Source organism: Carassius auratus, chromosome 9, assembly GCF_003368295.1.
Source record: "Carassius auratus strain Wakin chromosome 9, ASM336829v1, whole genome shotgun sequence".
Classification (NCBI taxonomy): Eukaryota; Metazoa; Chordata; class Actinopteri; order Cypriniformes; family Cyprinidae; genus Carassius; species Carassius auratus.
This window is the reverse complement of record NC_039251.1, coordinates 33,085,794-33,103,294: the sequence shown is the minus strand read 5'-3', so window position 1 is coordinate 33,103,294 and position 17,501 is coordinate 33,085,794. Positions and strand designations below refer to the sequence as shown.

The 17,501-nt window shown below is 38.7% G+C and overlaps 1 protein-coding gene across 1 annotated transcript in view; it reads left to right on the top strand.

The window, feature by feature from the left end:
* The first annotated feature begins 7,437 nt into the window (after window positions 1-7,437).
* Window positions 7,438-17,501, top strand: part of agps (alkylglycerone phosphate synthase) — a 38,951-nt gene continuing 28,887 nt past the window's right edge. Inside the window, exons 1-5 of the mRNA XM_026272636.1 lie at window positions 7,438-7,691; window positions 13,517-13,606; window positions 14,385-14,475; window positions 14,567-14,687; window positions 15,639-15,713. Of these exons, the coding sequence (XP_026128421.1) occupies window positions 7,528-7,691; window positions 13,517-13,606; window positions 14,385-14,475; window positions 14,567-14,687; window positions 15,639-15,713 (541 nt within the window). The 5' untranslated portion in view covers window positions 7,438-7,527. The remainder of the gene's footprint in view (window positions 7,692-13,516; window positions 13,607-14,384; window positions 14,476-14,566; window positions 14,688-15,638; window positions 15,714-17,501) is intronic.

Sequence of the window (17,501 nt, the reverse complement as noted above, 5' to 3'; positions counted from 1 at the left end):
TTCGTCCACACGGATCCGCAATTTTCGTAAGGTGAAACGGCTATTTTTTGAAACCGGGTCCCAGAGTGGATAAATTTGAAAACGCCGTCTTTGTGTTTTCGTCTGGACGGCTAATCCGTATATTTTCTGAAACGATGACGTCATCAGCCCACGTCTCCCCCCTAGTCAGACACCTCTACGTCACGTAACAGCAACAAAAACATGAACAAACACTGAACGATTGTCTTTTTATTAACTAACATTAACACAGATTAATAAATGTATTGTTCCATGTTCGTTTGTGTACCACTCGCAAGGTTTATGAGCATAATCCAAGTCTTCTTCTCTGTTTTTAGTTTATCTCTGTGTCAGAATTACAGCGCCACATACTGGTCTGGCATGTATACTACATCATTCTGCGGTTTCGTGTGGACGTGGATATTTCTTGAGACGAGGAAAAAAAAGATCAGATTGGGGTAAGCTCCGTCTCCGTGTGGACGGGGCCTTAGTCTTGATGGAACACAATGGTATGGCCTCAGGATAACGGGTGGCTGTACACATAATGGTAAGAATGTATTGAAAGCTGCACTTAGTCTTGGGTAGTGGCCCCACACAATCAATCAAAAGTCTCTCAAAGGTTTCTCCCATGACTGGAAGGGGCTGAAGGGGAACCTGTGGGGTTGGGCTTTACAGCCAACTGACAAACATTGCATGGCTTAACACATTCTGATGCTTAGATTTTAGACCAGGCCAAAAGAGGTGTTTGATAAGGCACTGATAGGTTTTAGTCACCCCGAGATGACCAGCACATTTATGCTCAATGGGCCAAATATAGAACTTGGGCATGGTAACCAGAAGGCAGAACAATCTGATAGACCATGTGAATATCATCATCAGCAATCTGTGGCCTTCCCCAACGCATGAGTATATCATCCTCCCAGAAGCAACCAACCCTACGAGACTTGTCCTTATCTACAGCAGCATCAATACATTTCGTGAGTTGCAGGTTCTGCCCTTTGGGCAGCAGCTAACTGCTCTCGACCTACCTTTAATGGCAGCTGCTAGATTTCCCTAGCAGTTTCAGCAGTTTGCAGGGGAGTTACTAACAGTATGCCGTCAACCACATCAGCTGAGGAAGGTAAGAAGGATTCTGAAATATTAACTACATCGTGCCTGAGCATGAGACACAGCACATGCCGGGAAAACAAAGGGAAAAGTTTTAGAAACATCAGTTTTGGCTTCAATTTCAGGTTAAGCAGACAAAATTGGATATGGGAAAACGGGTCATTTCACAAAATCATGCTTACGCCCTCAAATTTATCCACCAGTTCCAATCTTGTCAACCAATCAGGTCACCCCCAAAGTCTGTCTGTCTGTCTATCTATCTATCTATCTATCTATCTACAAACCCAATTCCAAAAAAAGTTGTGAATAAAAACAGAATGCAATGATGCGGACGTTTCAAATTTCAATATTTTGATCAGAATACAGCATAGATGACATCAAATGTTTGAACTGAGAAAATGTATCATTTTAAGGGTAAAATAAGTTGATTTTAAATTTCATGGCACCAACACATCCATGTTTACCATGGTGTGGCATCACCTCTTCTTTTTATAACAGTCTGCAAACGTCTGGGGACTGAGGAGACAAGTTGCTCAAGTTTAGGAATAGGAATGCTGTACAATTCTTGTCTAACACAGGCTTCTAGTTGCTCAACTGTCGTGGGTCTTCTAGTAGTCGCAACTTCCTCTATATGATGTGTCTACCTATCTCTGTCTCTCTTTCTGTCTATCTGCCTCTCTGTCTGTTTCTCTATCTGTCTACCTCTATATCTGTCTGTCTATCTGTCTGTCTCTCTATCTGACTCTGTCTATCTTTCTCTCTGTCTGTCTGTCTGTCTATCTGACTCTGTCTATCTTTCTCTCTGTCTGTCTGTCTGTCTATCTGACTCTGTCTATCTTTCTCTCTGTCTGTCTATCTGTCTGTCTGTCTGTCTACCTGTCTGTCTGTCTAGCTGTCTGTCTGTCTGTCTATCTGTCTGTCTGTCTATCTGTCTGTCTGTCACATATAGAGGCAGACAGACAGCCAGATAGACAGACAGACAGACAGACTGTCTGTCTGCCTCTATCTATCTATCTATCTATCTATCTATCTATCTATCTATCTATCTATCTATCTATCTATCTATCTATCTATCTATCTATCTATCTATCTGTCTGTCTGTCTGTCTGTCTGTCTGTCTGTCTGTCTGTCTGTCTGTCTGTCTGCCTCTATATTTGTGTGTCTGTCTATCTGTCAGTCTGCCTCTACATATATCTGTCTGTCTGTCTGTCTGTCTGTCTATCTATCTGTCTGTCTGTTTATCTATCTGTATGTTTGCCTCTATATCTTTCTATCTGTCTGTCTGTCTGTCTGTCTATATTAGGTGCTCTTATCCATTTCTTGTGAACCTCACTGTATCTCCAGAACTACTGTAACAGAGTGGTATATTCTGTAGCTCGGCGCAGCACACTGTAGTTTTCTCTCCTGAAGCGCGTACATGATTGCGCGCGCACGATTGGCAGCTCCACGTCGACATTCTTCCAGCTGCTGCGCGGACGCGCACGCGGCGTGCAAGCTCTTCATCAACAGTTTGCACGAGCGTCATATGCTCAATCAACTAGTGAAATCTTCAGGGGCTTTGACAGAGACGACCACCGGGTTTAGATAGAGCGCTTCTTCTCCCAGTGCGCTTATTCAGTGTCGACTGTCTCGTGAGTTGCAGCAGCAGGTATGTTCTTTAACATTTTTTCCCTCTGGAAGTGTGCATTACACTCACAGATTGTGCACGTATGCTTAGATAACACTGTCAGCCCGTCACTCATTGATATATTCAGCCACTTTGGCAAGATTGGAAAGTTTAACAAAGTAAATTAAAGATGGTAACTTTTATGCCTGCGTGGATACACATGCAAATGCATGACATATGGCATTCCCAGTTTCCCCTTTCTTCAGACTGTGACTTATCTTTCAGTTCATTGTGACATTTGATAAGTGTGTTAAGTTGAGATTTATCCCAGGGTGCCAAACTCCTGGGATAGTTTTGATACAAGTAATGCACTCCTCCAAATTTGGACCCTTTTCGACACGTCAGCTGTTTTACGTATCGGCTGCCCCAATTACAGCTATGCAAACAGACTAACTGTAATAGTAAAGTCAATATATAAATCTTGTTTTTTTCTCCGTGTGTCAGTGTACCTTTATTTAATTTGACTTTTTTCTTCCATGCGCTTAATTTGCATGGAAAATTATGTAAGTAGGCATCTGTTTCTGCATATGTAGGCCGCCATATGTGTTCCTCGTGGAGGCTGGTGAGGTGATTATATGCATGTGTGAATGAGAATTAGTCCAAGTTTCCAATTCCATGCATCTAATCTATCATCTTCTGTCGTCTTAAAGCCATTATGTAGCTACAAGAGTTCTGGCCTGCCTCTTTTCACTTACAGCTCCGAAATACTTTGATCAGTCTCGCCTTTCAACTATCATTATAAAGATATATATATATATATATATATATATATACACACACACAATTATTATTATAACCATTCTATACTCCAAAAACCAAAACAGTTGACGGTAGCCCTTCCGTATTATATTAAAAACAAAAAAATACTATGGAAGTCAATGGCTATTCCAGCAATTGTTTGGTTTCCGACATTCTTCAGAATATCTTCTTTTGTGCTGAGCTGAAGAAAGAAACTCATACAGGTTTTGAACAACATGAGAGTGAGTAGTTATGACCAAATTTTAACTTTTTTTGGGACAACTGTTCCTTTTAAATTAGTTGTTCAAGCTACGGACAAGACATATGTTACCAAGCCGTATTGATGATATATATAATTTTTTTTACAGAGAAATGTTACATGTCTGTTTCTTTCAGAGGGTCGAGCTGAAGAGTTTCACAGAGAAGGGGGAAAATTTGCAAGCAGCGCTGTGGCTTTCCAAGTAAAGTTCTGTGATCCACTCCGACTCTAATTGTTTGCAGTCAGTGCATTACAGAACTTTGTTTTGGGAGTTTAAAGCTCAAGCCTGGAGGAAACAATCAGTCCATCTGGATGAAGCTGTAACACCCCTTGAAAACAGCAGTAACCTCCACATCCTGTCCCTCAAAAACATGCCCAAATAAATCACATCGTTATCATCAACATCTCCTGTCTTTACATGATCATTCCTCTAGCTTTAACTGCTAACGAATATGGGAAACAGGAGCGAACATCCTTTGAGTTTGGGGATCACAGATACACCGCTGCATTAATGTGATATTTACATGATCCTTTTTCAGAATGTGTTCTCCGAGCGCTCAGTTAGCATAGTGGAGGCTCTACCACAACTGCTAAATGTCTAAAAATAACCGTTGCACAGTAACACACCACTTTCCAATGAGGCATTCCATTCCGTAAACACGAAGAAAAAAAAAGTGGCGTTTTCCATAGTTGTAAAAATGATGCATCTCATGTTTATGAGGGAAAGCACTTTAAATGGAAAGCGTACATGTTTGTGATGACATCATTAGACCCACAGGAGGCAGAGGAGCCCAGGTCTGAGTTACTTTCACGGTCACATGACTCAAAAGGAGACAGGTAATTAATTGCACTGGTAAGTGGGCTAACACGCCTCACATGCGTCATCCATACTGTTTTTTTTTTTTCGTTGAGAGGACAGATAATACGTTTTATTGGCCCTGAAAGAACAGATCTTTAGTCATAAATGTGTGTCTAAAACACTGCATTCTGAAATGGTATGCAAAGGATGCATCTGGGAAATCAAAGTGAGAAGTTTTGTTGAAGTGTATTTGAAGTAAATCTGTGACTGATTAGTCAAGCACCTAAAGACTGAAAGGTCACAGATCCCGTTTAACCCATGAGGGTGCATAGCATAAGTTCAGAAAAATAATTTGCGCACACACTGATGGACTTCTGACATGTGTCTCTTTAAGTATGGTTTCTTAATGTGATGCTATCATGTACATTTCTGATCATTTCATATTCTTTCAGAGATTTATTTATTTAAAATGATTATCTTTGGCATTCAAGAGTTAACTATTTCTGAAGAATCCCTTTATGTTGTATTGGTTCTTCAAACCTGCAATTTGTAAAGCAAGTTTTTTATGGAACACACACACACACGCACAATAAATAAATAAATTGTGGCAAAAGTCTTCTTTTTTTTTTTTTGCGCAAGTTAAATAAAACTGCTGTTCAGAATGTATTTGGACTACATTTTGATTACTTTTATATTATTTTTGACCGGACTCGTTTATCACATAGATTTGATAAGCATTACTGTGTAAAAAAAAAACATAAAAAAATTAACATATAACATGGTTAATTGTGTATTACATGCACACATATTCTATTATTGTAGAATTATACATTTTTAAAGTTATTCAAAATATGAACTTAAACTATGAAATTTATAGGAAATACAATACAATTTATGTATTTTGATGTGTTAATAATGAATAATTGCCACTGTGTGAATAATGTCATCAAAATGCATTTATAGGCTAAAACATATAACTAATGTAATTTAATAGCTATATAATAATCTATTACAGCTTTTATATGTGTAAGTACGTACTTAAGGTTTACTTAATAGCCCTATCTATAACCTATTATACAGTTTGTCAATTCATATTTTTGACGATGTAATTATTATTTTTGTAGAATTTTAGAATTATTAGTTTAGATTGACTAATCTAATTACATCTATAATGTTCGGAATCAGATTATGTATTTGATTAGGCTACTTAATGAGTTAGCAGCACTATGCTATATAGCCTACAATGTGTATATATATATATATATATATTTCGCTATTTTATATTTTTGACGATTTCCTTAATATTATCGTAGAATTTTTGAATTGTCATTTTAGAATGATATATATATATATATATATATATATATATATATATATATATACACATACATACACATACATACATATACACACACACACTCTCTCACTCACTCACCGGCCACTTTATTAGGCACACCTGTTCAATTGCTTGGTAACAAAAATGGCTAATCAGTCAATCTCATGGCAGCAACTGTGATGCATTTAGGCATCTAGATGTGGTGTAGATGACTTGCTGAAATTCAAACCGAGCATCAGAATGGGAAAGAAAGGGGATTTAAGTGACTTTGAACATGGAATAGTTATTGGTGCCAGAGAGGGCTGGTCTAAGTATTTCAAAAACTGGTGATGTCCTGGGATTTTCACGCACACCCATCAGAGAATGGTCTGAAAAAGAGAAAATATACAGTGAGTGGCAGTTGTGTGGATGGAAATGTCTTGTTGATGTGAGAGGAGAATGGTCAGACTGGTTAGAGATGATAGAAAGGAAACAGTATCTCAAATAACCACGTCGAACCCTGAAACAGACTGGCTACCGCAAAAGACAACACCAGGTTCTGTTCCTGACAGCTAAGAACAGGAAACAGAGGCTTACAGTTCACACAGACTCGCAAAAATTGGAAAAACATTATATGGTTTGAAGAGTCTCAATATCTGCTGCGACCATGAAAGCATCCTGCTTTGTCTTAACGGTTCAGGCTGGTTTTGGTGTAATGGTATGGGGGATATTTTTTTGGTAAACTTTGGGCCCCTTAGTACCATTTGAGCATCGTTTAAACACCACGGCCTACCTGAGCATTGTTGCTGACCATGTCCATCCCTTTCTGACAACAGTGTACCCATCTTCTGATGGCTACTTCCAGCAGGATAAAGCACCATGTCACAAAGCTCAAATCATCTCAGACTGGTTTCTTGAACATGGCATTGAGTTCACTTTACTCAAATGGTCTTCATTCTCACCAGATCTCAATCCAGTAGAGCAGCTTTGGGATGTGGTGGAGCGGGAGATTCACATAATGGATGTGCAGCCGACAGATCCTCAGCAACTGTGTGATGCTATCATGTCAATATGGACCAAAATCTCTGAGGAATGTTTCCAACACCTTGTTGAATCAATTAAGACAGTTCTGAAGGCAAAAAGAGGTCCAACCCGGTACTAGGTGTAACTAATAAAGTGGCCAGTGAATGTGTGTGTGTGAGAATATATATATATGCATGTATGTTAATTATATACACACACACAGGTGCATCTCAGTAAATTAGAATGTTGTGGAAAAGTTCATTTATTTCAATAATTGTGATGTTTCGAAACTTGTGTATTAAATAAATTCAGTGCACACAGACTGAAGTAGTTTGTCTTTGTTTGTTTTTTTAATTGTGATGATTTTAGAAAGATATTGTTTGTAAAAAGAAAGATATGATTGTAAAGGATAGTAATAGATACTGAAAAAGCGGTATCTACTAACAAAAAAATTACAGCATGGCTAGGATTTATTTGAAGGGAAATCTTCTGTATTCCAGTCAGTCGCGCACCGGAGCGGAGAGGAGCGCGCGGGGAGGGAGGCGGAGCGCGGTGCATGATGGGACGCGAGTGTAATCTCCATCAGCCGCCTACTGACCCCTGACAGCGAACACGGAAGCAGCATGGCGTCAAACAGCAGCAGCAGCGCGCAGCAGAGACTCAGGATCATAGCCGGACACTTGCAGAAACGGCCAGAAGATGAAAACGCGGGCGTCGCTCCGCAGGAGTGTAAAGCCGAGGCGCCCCGGTCCGAGCCGAGCAGCACCACACCGGTACCGAGGAGGAGGTAGGTGCGAGTCAGCCTGTGTGCTGAGAGACCCGGCTCTTCACACAGACTCACAGATAAACACTGCGTTGCGATTAAATTGCAGGCGCGTCAAAGACAGAGTAAAGCAAAAGAAGATGATGCATTGTATCAGTGTGCGCGCGCCAGAACTGGATCTAAACAAAGTGTCCCTTCATCCCGGAGGAGGCTGCGGTGGCGCGCGACATCTGCACACTGATGGACACTTTCACATTATACTGTTTTCTCTTTACACAGTGCTTATTGCACCAGTTCAGTGACCAAAACAGTGTCTGCTGCTGGTTCCTCCAGAGCACATTAAAAACGCGCATTAGCCCTTAAAGCTATAGGTCACCCAAAAATAATGTCTGTCGTCATCTCCTCAGCCTCAAGTTAACGAGATTGAAGAACCAGGACAGATTTTCAGTTAATAGCTTACATTTGGCTCTGTCCCTAACTCAAGGCTGTCAGAAGATTGGAAATATGTCATATGGTGCTTTGCTTGTTTGAAATATGTCCCATGCATAGAAACCGGTTTTGTTTAAAAAGCTTTAGCTTTAATAAAGGTGACAGTGTTTCAGTTTGGGTCTATGCAGCTTGCTTAGTGGTTTTACTGACCCTTAACTGATTTCTAACTCTTGAGTAATCCGCTAATAATTATTGATGAGCCCAGTCCTCTGTTTTCAGACATGTGCTTTCACTGGAAGGGATGGTGCTTCTGTAAACAGAAAGGGTGTTGGTTATTTCTGTCTGTCTATAGAGTCGACAGCACTAGCCCAAGGCTCTTCACCACATCACTGTGATGTTTAATACACACTTCTGGTCAATAATCTCCATGCTGCTTGCTTTCTTTGTCATTTCTGTGACGGCTTGTATCACTTTACTCTTATAATTTAGTGGATGGATCATTGGTCATTCAGTCTGTTGTTATAAACGTTAGCTAATATGAGGTGATCTTTCTATAAGTTGTGTTTTCAGAAGTTAGTATGGCAGAGCTGTGCTCTGATTGGACAAGGGATGTGGTGGCCTGACTTTGTATTTGCTAAGAGTGAAAAATGTACTTCCTTCATGTGGAATGATAGCACTGTGCTGCCATCTAGTGCTGGACATTGAACGACCTTTAACCTACTGAGACCAAGCAGAAAGATTTTTCTGAACTTCTCAGTATGAAACCACACTTGTGGTCTTTGCACTTGACCACTTGCATGACGTATTTCCTGTTTTTGGGCCAAGTGTTCAGATATGTATGAAGACCACAAAGGTCTGTCCAAATACCCACACTTGCAATCTTGGTTACTTGAGAGCAGATGCACGCAACAGGAAGTGCGTGCGCAAGACTATCCCAGATCTTAAAAACACCAAAGCACAGTGCCCTTAATACACACTCTCACTCTGGAGTGACACTTGAGTGTATCCCATCATGCATCATGTTCTGGAAATAAATGTTGAGACTTTTTAAAACATCAGAACATTGCAGGAAGTATGTAATCTGATAATAGTGTATATCCAGTGTTGTGCATTGATAAGAAACCGCTGGTGTTTCTGTATGTGTTAAATATTTGATGTCAAACAGAAATGGTAGATGTAAAGCTTGTTGAACTGCCAATAGTCACTGGCAACATTTGCGTTTCAGCATTATCTCATCTTATACTGAAGACGTTTAAAACTTTTCCTCTTGATAGTGTGTGCCAGATGAACAAAACTGCTCAAAAATGTAACACTCTTTCTAACCTTTCACACAAAAAGGGAAATGAATAAGCCTCGGGCTGAAGGAAGTGTCTCTGCACCTCACTCCCAATTCCTCTCAACACGACCTATAGTGCTAGAGGTGTCAGTGACTGGGAAAACAAAGTAACTTGCTTTACCCATTTAAAAAAGTAACAGATATTTTCTTGTAAATTTTTAAACGAATTAGTTACTTGAAAAAAAGTAATCCGATTACGTAACTTGCATTACTCGTAATACGTTACTCTCAACACTGCTCCTAAACATGTGGGTTTCTGCTGATATGATTGATTTTGCCCCCAAAATTTGCAGAGAAATGGCCAAACGACCACATCTTTAAGTTGTTTAAAATGCTTTAAGATTAGGCCTAAACTGTTCAATGCAAGTCAGTGGCTACCATCAACTGTTTGATAGAATTCTAACAACATTCTTCAAAATATCAATATCAGAATAGAAATTTTGTGTTCAGCAGACAAAAGAAACTTGTGATAAAGGTGAATAGAAGACTGAATTTGATAGTAGGAATTAGAGGTGGACCGAAGTATCGGTTTTGCCGATTTATCGGCACCGATAGTTGATTGCTGGAACAATCGGTTATCTGCAAAAATTCATGCCGATAGTTTTCCGGTTGTGTCCGTTGCTGGAGCGGCTGATAAGGCTCTGTTTTCATTATACAGTGCGAGAGCGGCCTCTAGTGGTTGATATCACTGACAGCACGTGCTGCATGTTTAAACGCGTGACGCTGGACGCTGAACAGAGCGAGAATCTTCATCAGATTTAAATGCAGCTGACAGAAAATCCTGCGCCACAGACCACAGTTTTCCATTAAATTATATTATATGTGCCCCGAATCGTTGTTTATGTACATAATGAATTGTATATTGAGCATTTCCATCGATACATTTGTCTTTCTGTGGCTCTAATAAAGTCTGTATGCTTAATTTATAAAGCTACAGATCACTCTTTCCGTTTGCTCTGTTTTTTAAACACTGAACTTCAAACTTATCTTATGCATCATTGTTCATTCTTGAAGTTAACTTGTGTCCGTTTTGTGAATAAATAAACTGTTTGGTATGTGGTAACAATAAAAAATTATGGTGAGAATAAATAAAACATTTCATAGAGCCCTAAAAAGTTTATTTTTGTAAAACTTTTATTTGAATGATTTGAAAATGTAGTTTGTAAAATAAAGCACTATTTTAGTTTTTGTTCAGTATCCATTTTAAAAACTATCAATTAATTAATTGGTATCGCCAGTGTGGTCCAACCTAGCGATCGGTATCGGCAAAATCCAATGTCGGTCGACCTCTAGTAGGAATAGTCTGCCTTGTCTTTTAGTTTACAAATCCATAAAGTATTTTCCTGTACGATTTATAGCATAATATAGCATAAACACTGCTCTTTGCTGTTGAGAAGTCCTCTTGAACATCTGTGTGTCCAGTGAGGTTTCTCAGAAGATCAGTGGCAGACCTGCATTCCTGTCTCTGATCACCCGCTCATGTGTTTCTGTATCCTGACTGTGTGTGTGTGTGTGTGTGTGTGTGTGTGTGTTTTGAGTCGAGTCCCACAGCAGGCGCAGTGCTCCAGAGATCACAGCTGCTCTGAAGACTGGAGCGATCATCATGCGCTTAAGTTGGCTTGATAAGCAAATCATTGATCCACAATCGGTTGTTACTCATGTGTAGAGGTTTGAGAAATGAGAAGAGAAGTGTGCTGTTATTTTTCTGGGTGATTGGCCACAAACAAGTTGGGAGTTCATGTTCAGATAATATCCTCACAACCAGCGCTGGGTAGATTCCTTACAAACTGTAATCTTAAATTAGGTAATATAAGTAAATTTGAGGTAATCAGAGTACTTTTAGATTACTTACCATACTGATATAGAATATAAAGAGAGAGAAAATGTATCGCCCTCATTGTTCTCAACAATATGAAGTGCATTAAACATTATATAGCATCAAGTTTTCCCAATCTGGGTTTATGAGTTTAATAAAAAGCTAAATTAATTAAATCATAAAAATGTTTAATTATTGTGTAAATAATATGTAATTATTTTGGCTAATCTATAAAAAAGTAACTGTAGTCTGGTTACAAATATCTTTAAATGTAATTTAATCTAATAACAAGTACTTATTTTTTATATGATTAGATTAGATGTTAATTACAAGTACTTAATTTTTGGAAAATGATTATGCAATCCAGATTAGATGTAATCAGTAAAGCCCCTTTCACACTGCTATTCCGGCAAATACACGGGTAAAGTGTTCCGGCAATTGTTCCCGAGATTTTGTTAGATTTTGCACTTTCACAGTGCCAGTGATGACCCGGGATATGTGCGTGCTTTCACACACGACCCATAAAGATCCCGTAACGACACGTTACATCAGGGCGTGACATGTAATGTACGAGTCGAAAACGTTAGGCACGTTATACTTTCACTGAAGCAAACAGATGATCTCTGCGTCAGCGCGGAAAGTGAGGAACTAACTGATCTCTGCTTCATTACAGTTTGCACATATTTTTTTGTCGCGAACTTTGGTCTTCCTTCAAAACAGCCGGTAAAAGAGTCTCGCAATAACATGCGTCATCACTTCGACACGGCATTAGATCTGGCTTTTGTTCACACAGCGCTTTCCCGGGTCGAACCCGGCAATGTTACTAGGTCCCCGACCCGGGTTCAATGCCGGAATCAATCCCGGGACATGTTTGCTTTCACACAGAAGGCGAACCAGCAATGTTCCGGCAATATGCCGGGTCCGACGTGCAGTGTGAAAGGGGCTTTACTATACCCAGCTCTGCTCACAACTATATGTAATGGGGCTCGTAATTTAGGGACAACTGATTAGACGTAAACAAAGACTTTTCTATACATATAGTGTGAGCAGTTTAACATTGCATTATTTCTGCTTATTTTGTGTTATAGGCAGATTTTATATATTTTTGAAAGAAGACATTTATGCTTGTAAAGGCTGAATTTATTTGAAGAGAAATACCATAAAACGGTAATCTTGTGAAATATTATTCGTTTTAAATCGACAAATTGAGTAGTGAAGTGTTAAGCTTGTTTAAACTTGGCAAAACAAAGTTTTCCGAATTCCCATTTACCAACTCAAATAGTCACTTTTGTATATATCAATTATGTGGCTCTGTAATGTGACGGATCGCTGTAGTGCCTCAGTTAAAGCGGCAGGTGAACTGATCGTCTTTTCATATGTACTTGTATGAAAAAACATGAATGAACATCAGAACACATTTTATTTCATCTGTGGAAAGACGTCAATACACAACATAATAACAGCAGTTCAAGTCCACCGAAGTTGATCTACGCTCCTGTCTCAATCAAGCTCTTTGCGAAGGGACAACAGCTTGTTGTTATCATTATTATTATTATTATTATTATTATTATTATTATTTAGAAATGTTGTAAAATAAATTCTATATATAAAGAAAAAGTCTATATAGAGTATTTTGTGAAACGTGAATCATAATATATATTTATCTATTTATTTGTGCTGCCAAATGATTAATCGTGATTAATCGCGATTAACCACATCCAAAATAATAGTTTTTTGTTGTGTGTATACTGTGTATATTCATTATGTTTATATATAAAAACACACACGTGACAACACTTATTTATATATATATATATAATTTTAGAACAACTTTATTGTTCACTACCTCATGGTGGTGTGTACAGGGCGAGGAAAGCTGCTCAAAAATGTGACACACAAGAAGCACTTAATAGCAGGTGTTTGTATTGTGAAGTTTGGAGCACTTTCCTGCAGTGCCTCAGATAGATCAAGATAGCAGGGCTCTTGCTGTTACTGCTGTTGACTCTTTCAAAACCTTTCTTATCTGAAGGTCTGTCCGTCTGGTCTCAGCAGAAGTGAAAGCCTGTTATCATACAGACATTATAATGGCCCCTAAAATTAAATATTATTTTTGTAGAATACGTAAAGATGATTGTTGTATATCAGTGAGTTTTCTTTGCTGTTGGCTGTTATAAAACGGCATATAAACTCGGTCTCTCTCTCTCTCTCTCTCTGTCTGTCTCTCTCTCTCTCTGTCTGTCTCTCTCTCTCTCTCTCTGTCTCTCTCAGACAGGAAATCATGAAGTGGAATGGCTGGGGTTACAGTGACTCGAGGTTCCTCTTCAATAAAAAAGGTCAAGCAGAGTTCACGGGGAAACGGTGAGTATGAGTCACCAATTCACCAAATGCACTGATTCAAGGGGAAATCTGTGGATTTCAACATTTTATAAATCTTAGACAGTAAATGTGTCAGTATGTAAATGTGTCACTGTCAGAAAATGCTTCCAGCTATGCAAGGTCAATTTTGGGCACCTCTTCATAGAGGACATTAGCATAAACAGCCTCTCATACACACGCAGTCAGTCACACAGTGTGTCCTCTTCTGTGTAATCATACAGACACTGTGGCACTTTTTAATCTGACACACATCAGATGACACGCTGATGCTGATGCAAGGTTTGGTAGGAGCTGTCAGCTCCTCTGTGTTGAGGACCAGATGTAGTTTTGGTGGTTCAGTGTGGTGTGCTCATGCCATCTAGTGTCTGGAATCTGCTGCTTCTCAACACCAGGGTCCTGTGCATACACTCAGCCACATTGTTCAGACGGTGTATTGTATTCTGATTACTCCTTGGCATCTGACAATCCAATACAAATAAGACCAGGCTGCCTTTTCATAACTGATTTAAAAAAGTCTTGAGGAAAAAAACATAGATGACTAACTTTTTAAGACTAGTCTTAACAGTTTGTCCAAGGTCTCATCTGACAGCATTAGATAAGAGAGTGAGATTTAATCGATTGAATGAGTCATTAATGTATACAACTGAGTTGAATTAAGAACAAAACATGAGATGTTTTACAGGAATCTTTAGGTTGTGACGGTAATGAAACCGCTTGACTGGATGTGTGTGTGTGTGTGTGTGTGTGTCGATGGTTTCAGGTATCGGTTGAGTGGGCTGATTTTGCCGAGTCTGAAGGACTGGTTTGAGGGAACGTTTGGAGCCAATCTGAAGCACAGATCTCCTGCTACAGTAAGACAAGTGTGATGTGTTGGACCTGCTGTTTATCAGACTCTTTTGTGTTTGTGTGTGTGTAACATGGTGTGTGTGTGTCATCCTCCAGCCCAGTCTGAATTTGAGCGCGGTCGCTCCTCCTAACCTGAACCAGCCCTTCATGGAGGATCTGAAAGCAGCGGGTCTGTCCGTGTCACATGACCCAGAGGACCGGGTTTTCCGAGCTCATGGTACAGAGCTGCCATCTTTGTGTTTGGCAGAAAGTTTTCAAATATTCTTGGTTTCAATCATTCATGTTTTACTTCATGTTTCACCTGTGGGAAATTTGTTTCATAAAGAAATGCAACCTTATTTTATTTTATTTTTTTTATTGAATATGACAATGCAAAAATTATAATGGTCTTTTTTTATTTTAATTTACATTTTTGTTTGATTAAGGGGTGAAATATGAGAATTTAATTACAGAGTTTACTTTTAAAAGAGAGTTTGCTAAAAAAAAAATCTGTTTTTATTTTACTCTTTATTTTATATATGAAAATAAATCATTTAATGTATTATTCCTCATAATCTACAGTTCTAAAGTTTGGCGTCAGTAAGATTTATTTTATTTTTTTATATTTTTGAAAGAAGTCTCCTATATTTACCAAGCTACATTTATTTACAAAAATACAGTGAAATACAAATATGCTAAGTAAGCTAAATACGTTTTCTATTTTAATGTATTTTGAAATGTAATTTATTATATGAATTTTCAGCATAACTACTTTGACGCCCAGTAATCATATCTCATTATTATCAAATTTTAAATAAGATTCTTTGATAATTAAAAAAGTTCAAAAGATCAGTTATTTGAAACAGAAATTATTAACTGTCTTTTTAGTCACTTTTGATCAAGTTAGTTAATCCTTGGTGAATAAAAAAGTATCAGTTTCTTATAAAATAATCATACCTGCCCAAAACTTATTAATGGTGATCTGTTTATTAAGAGGTTACAGCATTATTTGAAATCTTAATGGGTACCTCGAGTAAATAAAATGGACCATATGTGTTGCACTCTTAAGTAGCTTTGGATAAAAGCGTCTGCTATATGCATAAATGTAAATGTCTTGTCTAGTACTTCACTAGTATGGTCAAGCTGGATTGGATGTCTTTCTGAAAGTGTTTTGTCTTGTCCTCCTCAGGTCACTGCCTGCATGAGGTCTTTGCCCTGCGCGAGGGGAGGATAGGACGGGTTCCTGATATGGTGATCTGGCCGAGTGAGTGACTGCAAAGGGTTAAGCATCAGTGGCTGATTCATATTCATGAGAAACCGATTTAATTATCCTGTGATACTCTCTCTGATTGGTTGAGCCCTGACAACACCCATTTCACTCTTTATGATTGATGGCTGGGCTTTGATTAGAAGAGTACCCAAGCGGCCAGCAAATCATCTGCCTCCCCCTTATACGCCTCCTTCACCTCAACGCTTCTCCAGTCATACAGGAGATTATCCTGTAACCATCACAGTCTCCTTCTGAACACCTTCTGCGCTCCTCACACACACATGAGAAATGCTTGTTTTTCATGATTTCAGAAAGAAATATGAATTTGAAATAGCTTTTATTCACTGTCCAGTCACATCCCAGTGAATACAGTCATGTTCCAGTTTACATTTTCCAAATGAGTTCTCTTTCACTAAGAAATGTTGGTAGCACTTTATTTTACAGTCCTGTTCCTCATGTACATACTATTTACTTATTATAGTAATTACAAAAACTATGTAGTAACTAGGTACTAACTCTGAACCTACCCCTAAACCTAACCGTACCCCATGTAAGTTCTTTTCATCTTGCCTCTGTATAATGCATATTAAAGTTAATAAGTGCAGCTGCTTTGTTTACAGTGGTAACCAAGGAAACGCTTTAAGCGCCCCCTTCTGCAGTGTTCTTAAGTGCTTTGTTTACAGCGGTAACCAAGGAAACGCTTTAAGTACCACCTGCTTGAGTGTTCTTAAGCGCTTTGTTTACAGCAGTAACCAAGGAAATGCTTTAATCGCCCCCTGCTGCAGTGTTCTTAAGCCCTTTGTTTACAGCGTAACCAAGGAAACGCTTTAAGCGCCACTTGCTGCAGTGTTCTTAAGTGCTTTGTTTACAGCGTAACCAAGGAAACACTTTAAACACCACCTGCTGCAGTGTTCTTAAGTGCTTTGTTTACAGTGGTAACCAAGGAAACGCTTTAAGCGCCACTTGCTGCAGTGTTCTTAAGTGCTTTGTTTACAGCGTAACCAAGGAAACACTTTAAACACCACCTGCTGCAGTGTTCTTAAGTGCTTTGTTTACAGCGGTAACCAAGGAAACGCTTTAAGCGCCACTTGCTGCAGTGTTCTTAAGTGCTTTGTTTACAGCGTAACCAAGGAAACACTTTAAACACCACCTGCTGCAGTGTTCTTAAGTGCTTTGTTTACAGCGGTAACCAAGGAAACGCTTTAAGCGCCACCTTCCGGCAGAGAGTGAATTTGAGTCTTGTTTGGCTCTGCTGTTTCTGTTTCATGCTGATATTTTTTATGTATAGTTTTATAAAACTGAAGTCAAATCATTCTGTTTTTGCTTCAAAATTTGAAATCATGCAATCTAGTTTAGATTAAAAACTACTTGTGTTGCATGCATGCAGCATCTTTGTTTGGATCATGATTAACATACAGTGGTTGCCTCATATTAAATGGAAATATCACAGTATTTATTTGATTTAGGCTTGTTTTAAAATTTCAATTTAGTTTTGTTATTTACATTATATTTAAGTTTTGTTATTTAGCAGACACTTTTATCCAAAGCTACTTACAAATGAGGACAATAGAAAACAAACTAAAGCGCAATATGTACCGTATTTTCCGGACTATAAGTCACACTTTTTTTCATAGTTTGGCTGGTCCTGCGACTTATAGTCAGGTCCGACTTATTAATCAAAATTAAATTGACATGAACCAAGAGAAATGAACTAAGACAAATGAACCAAGAGAAAACATTACCGTCTCCAGCTGCTCAGTGCTCCTGTAGTCTACACTGAAG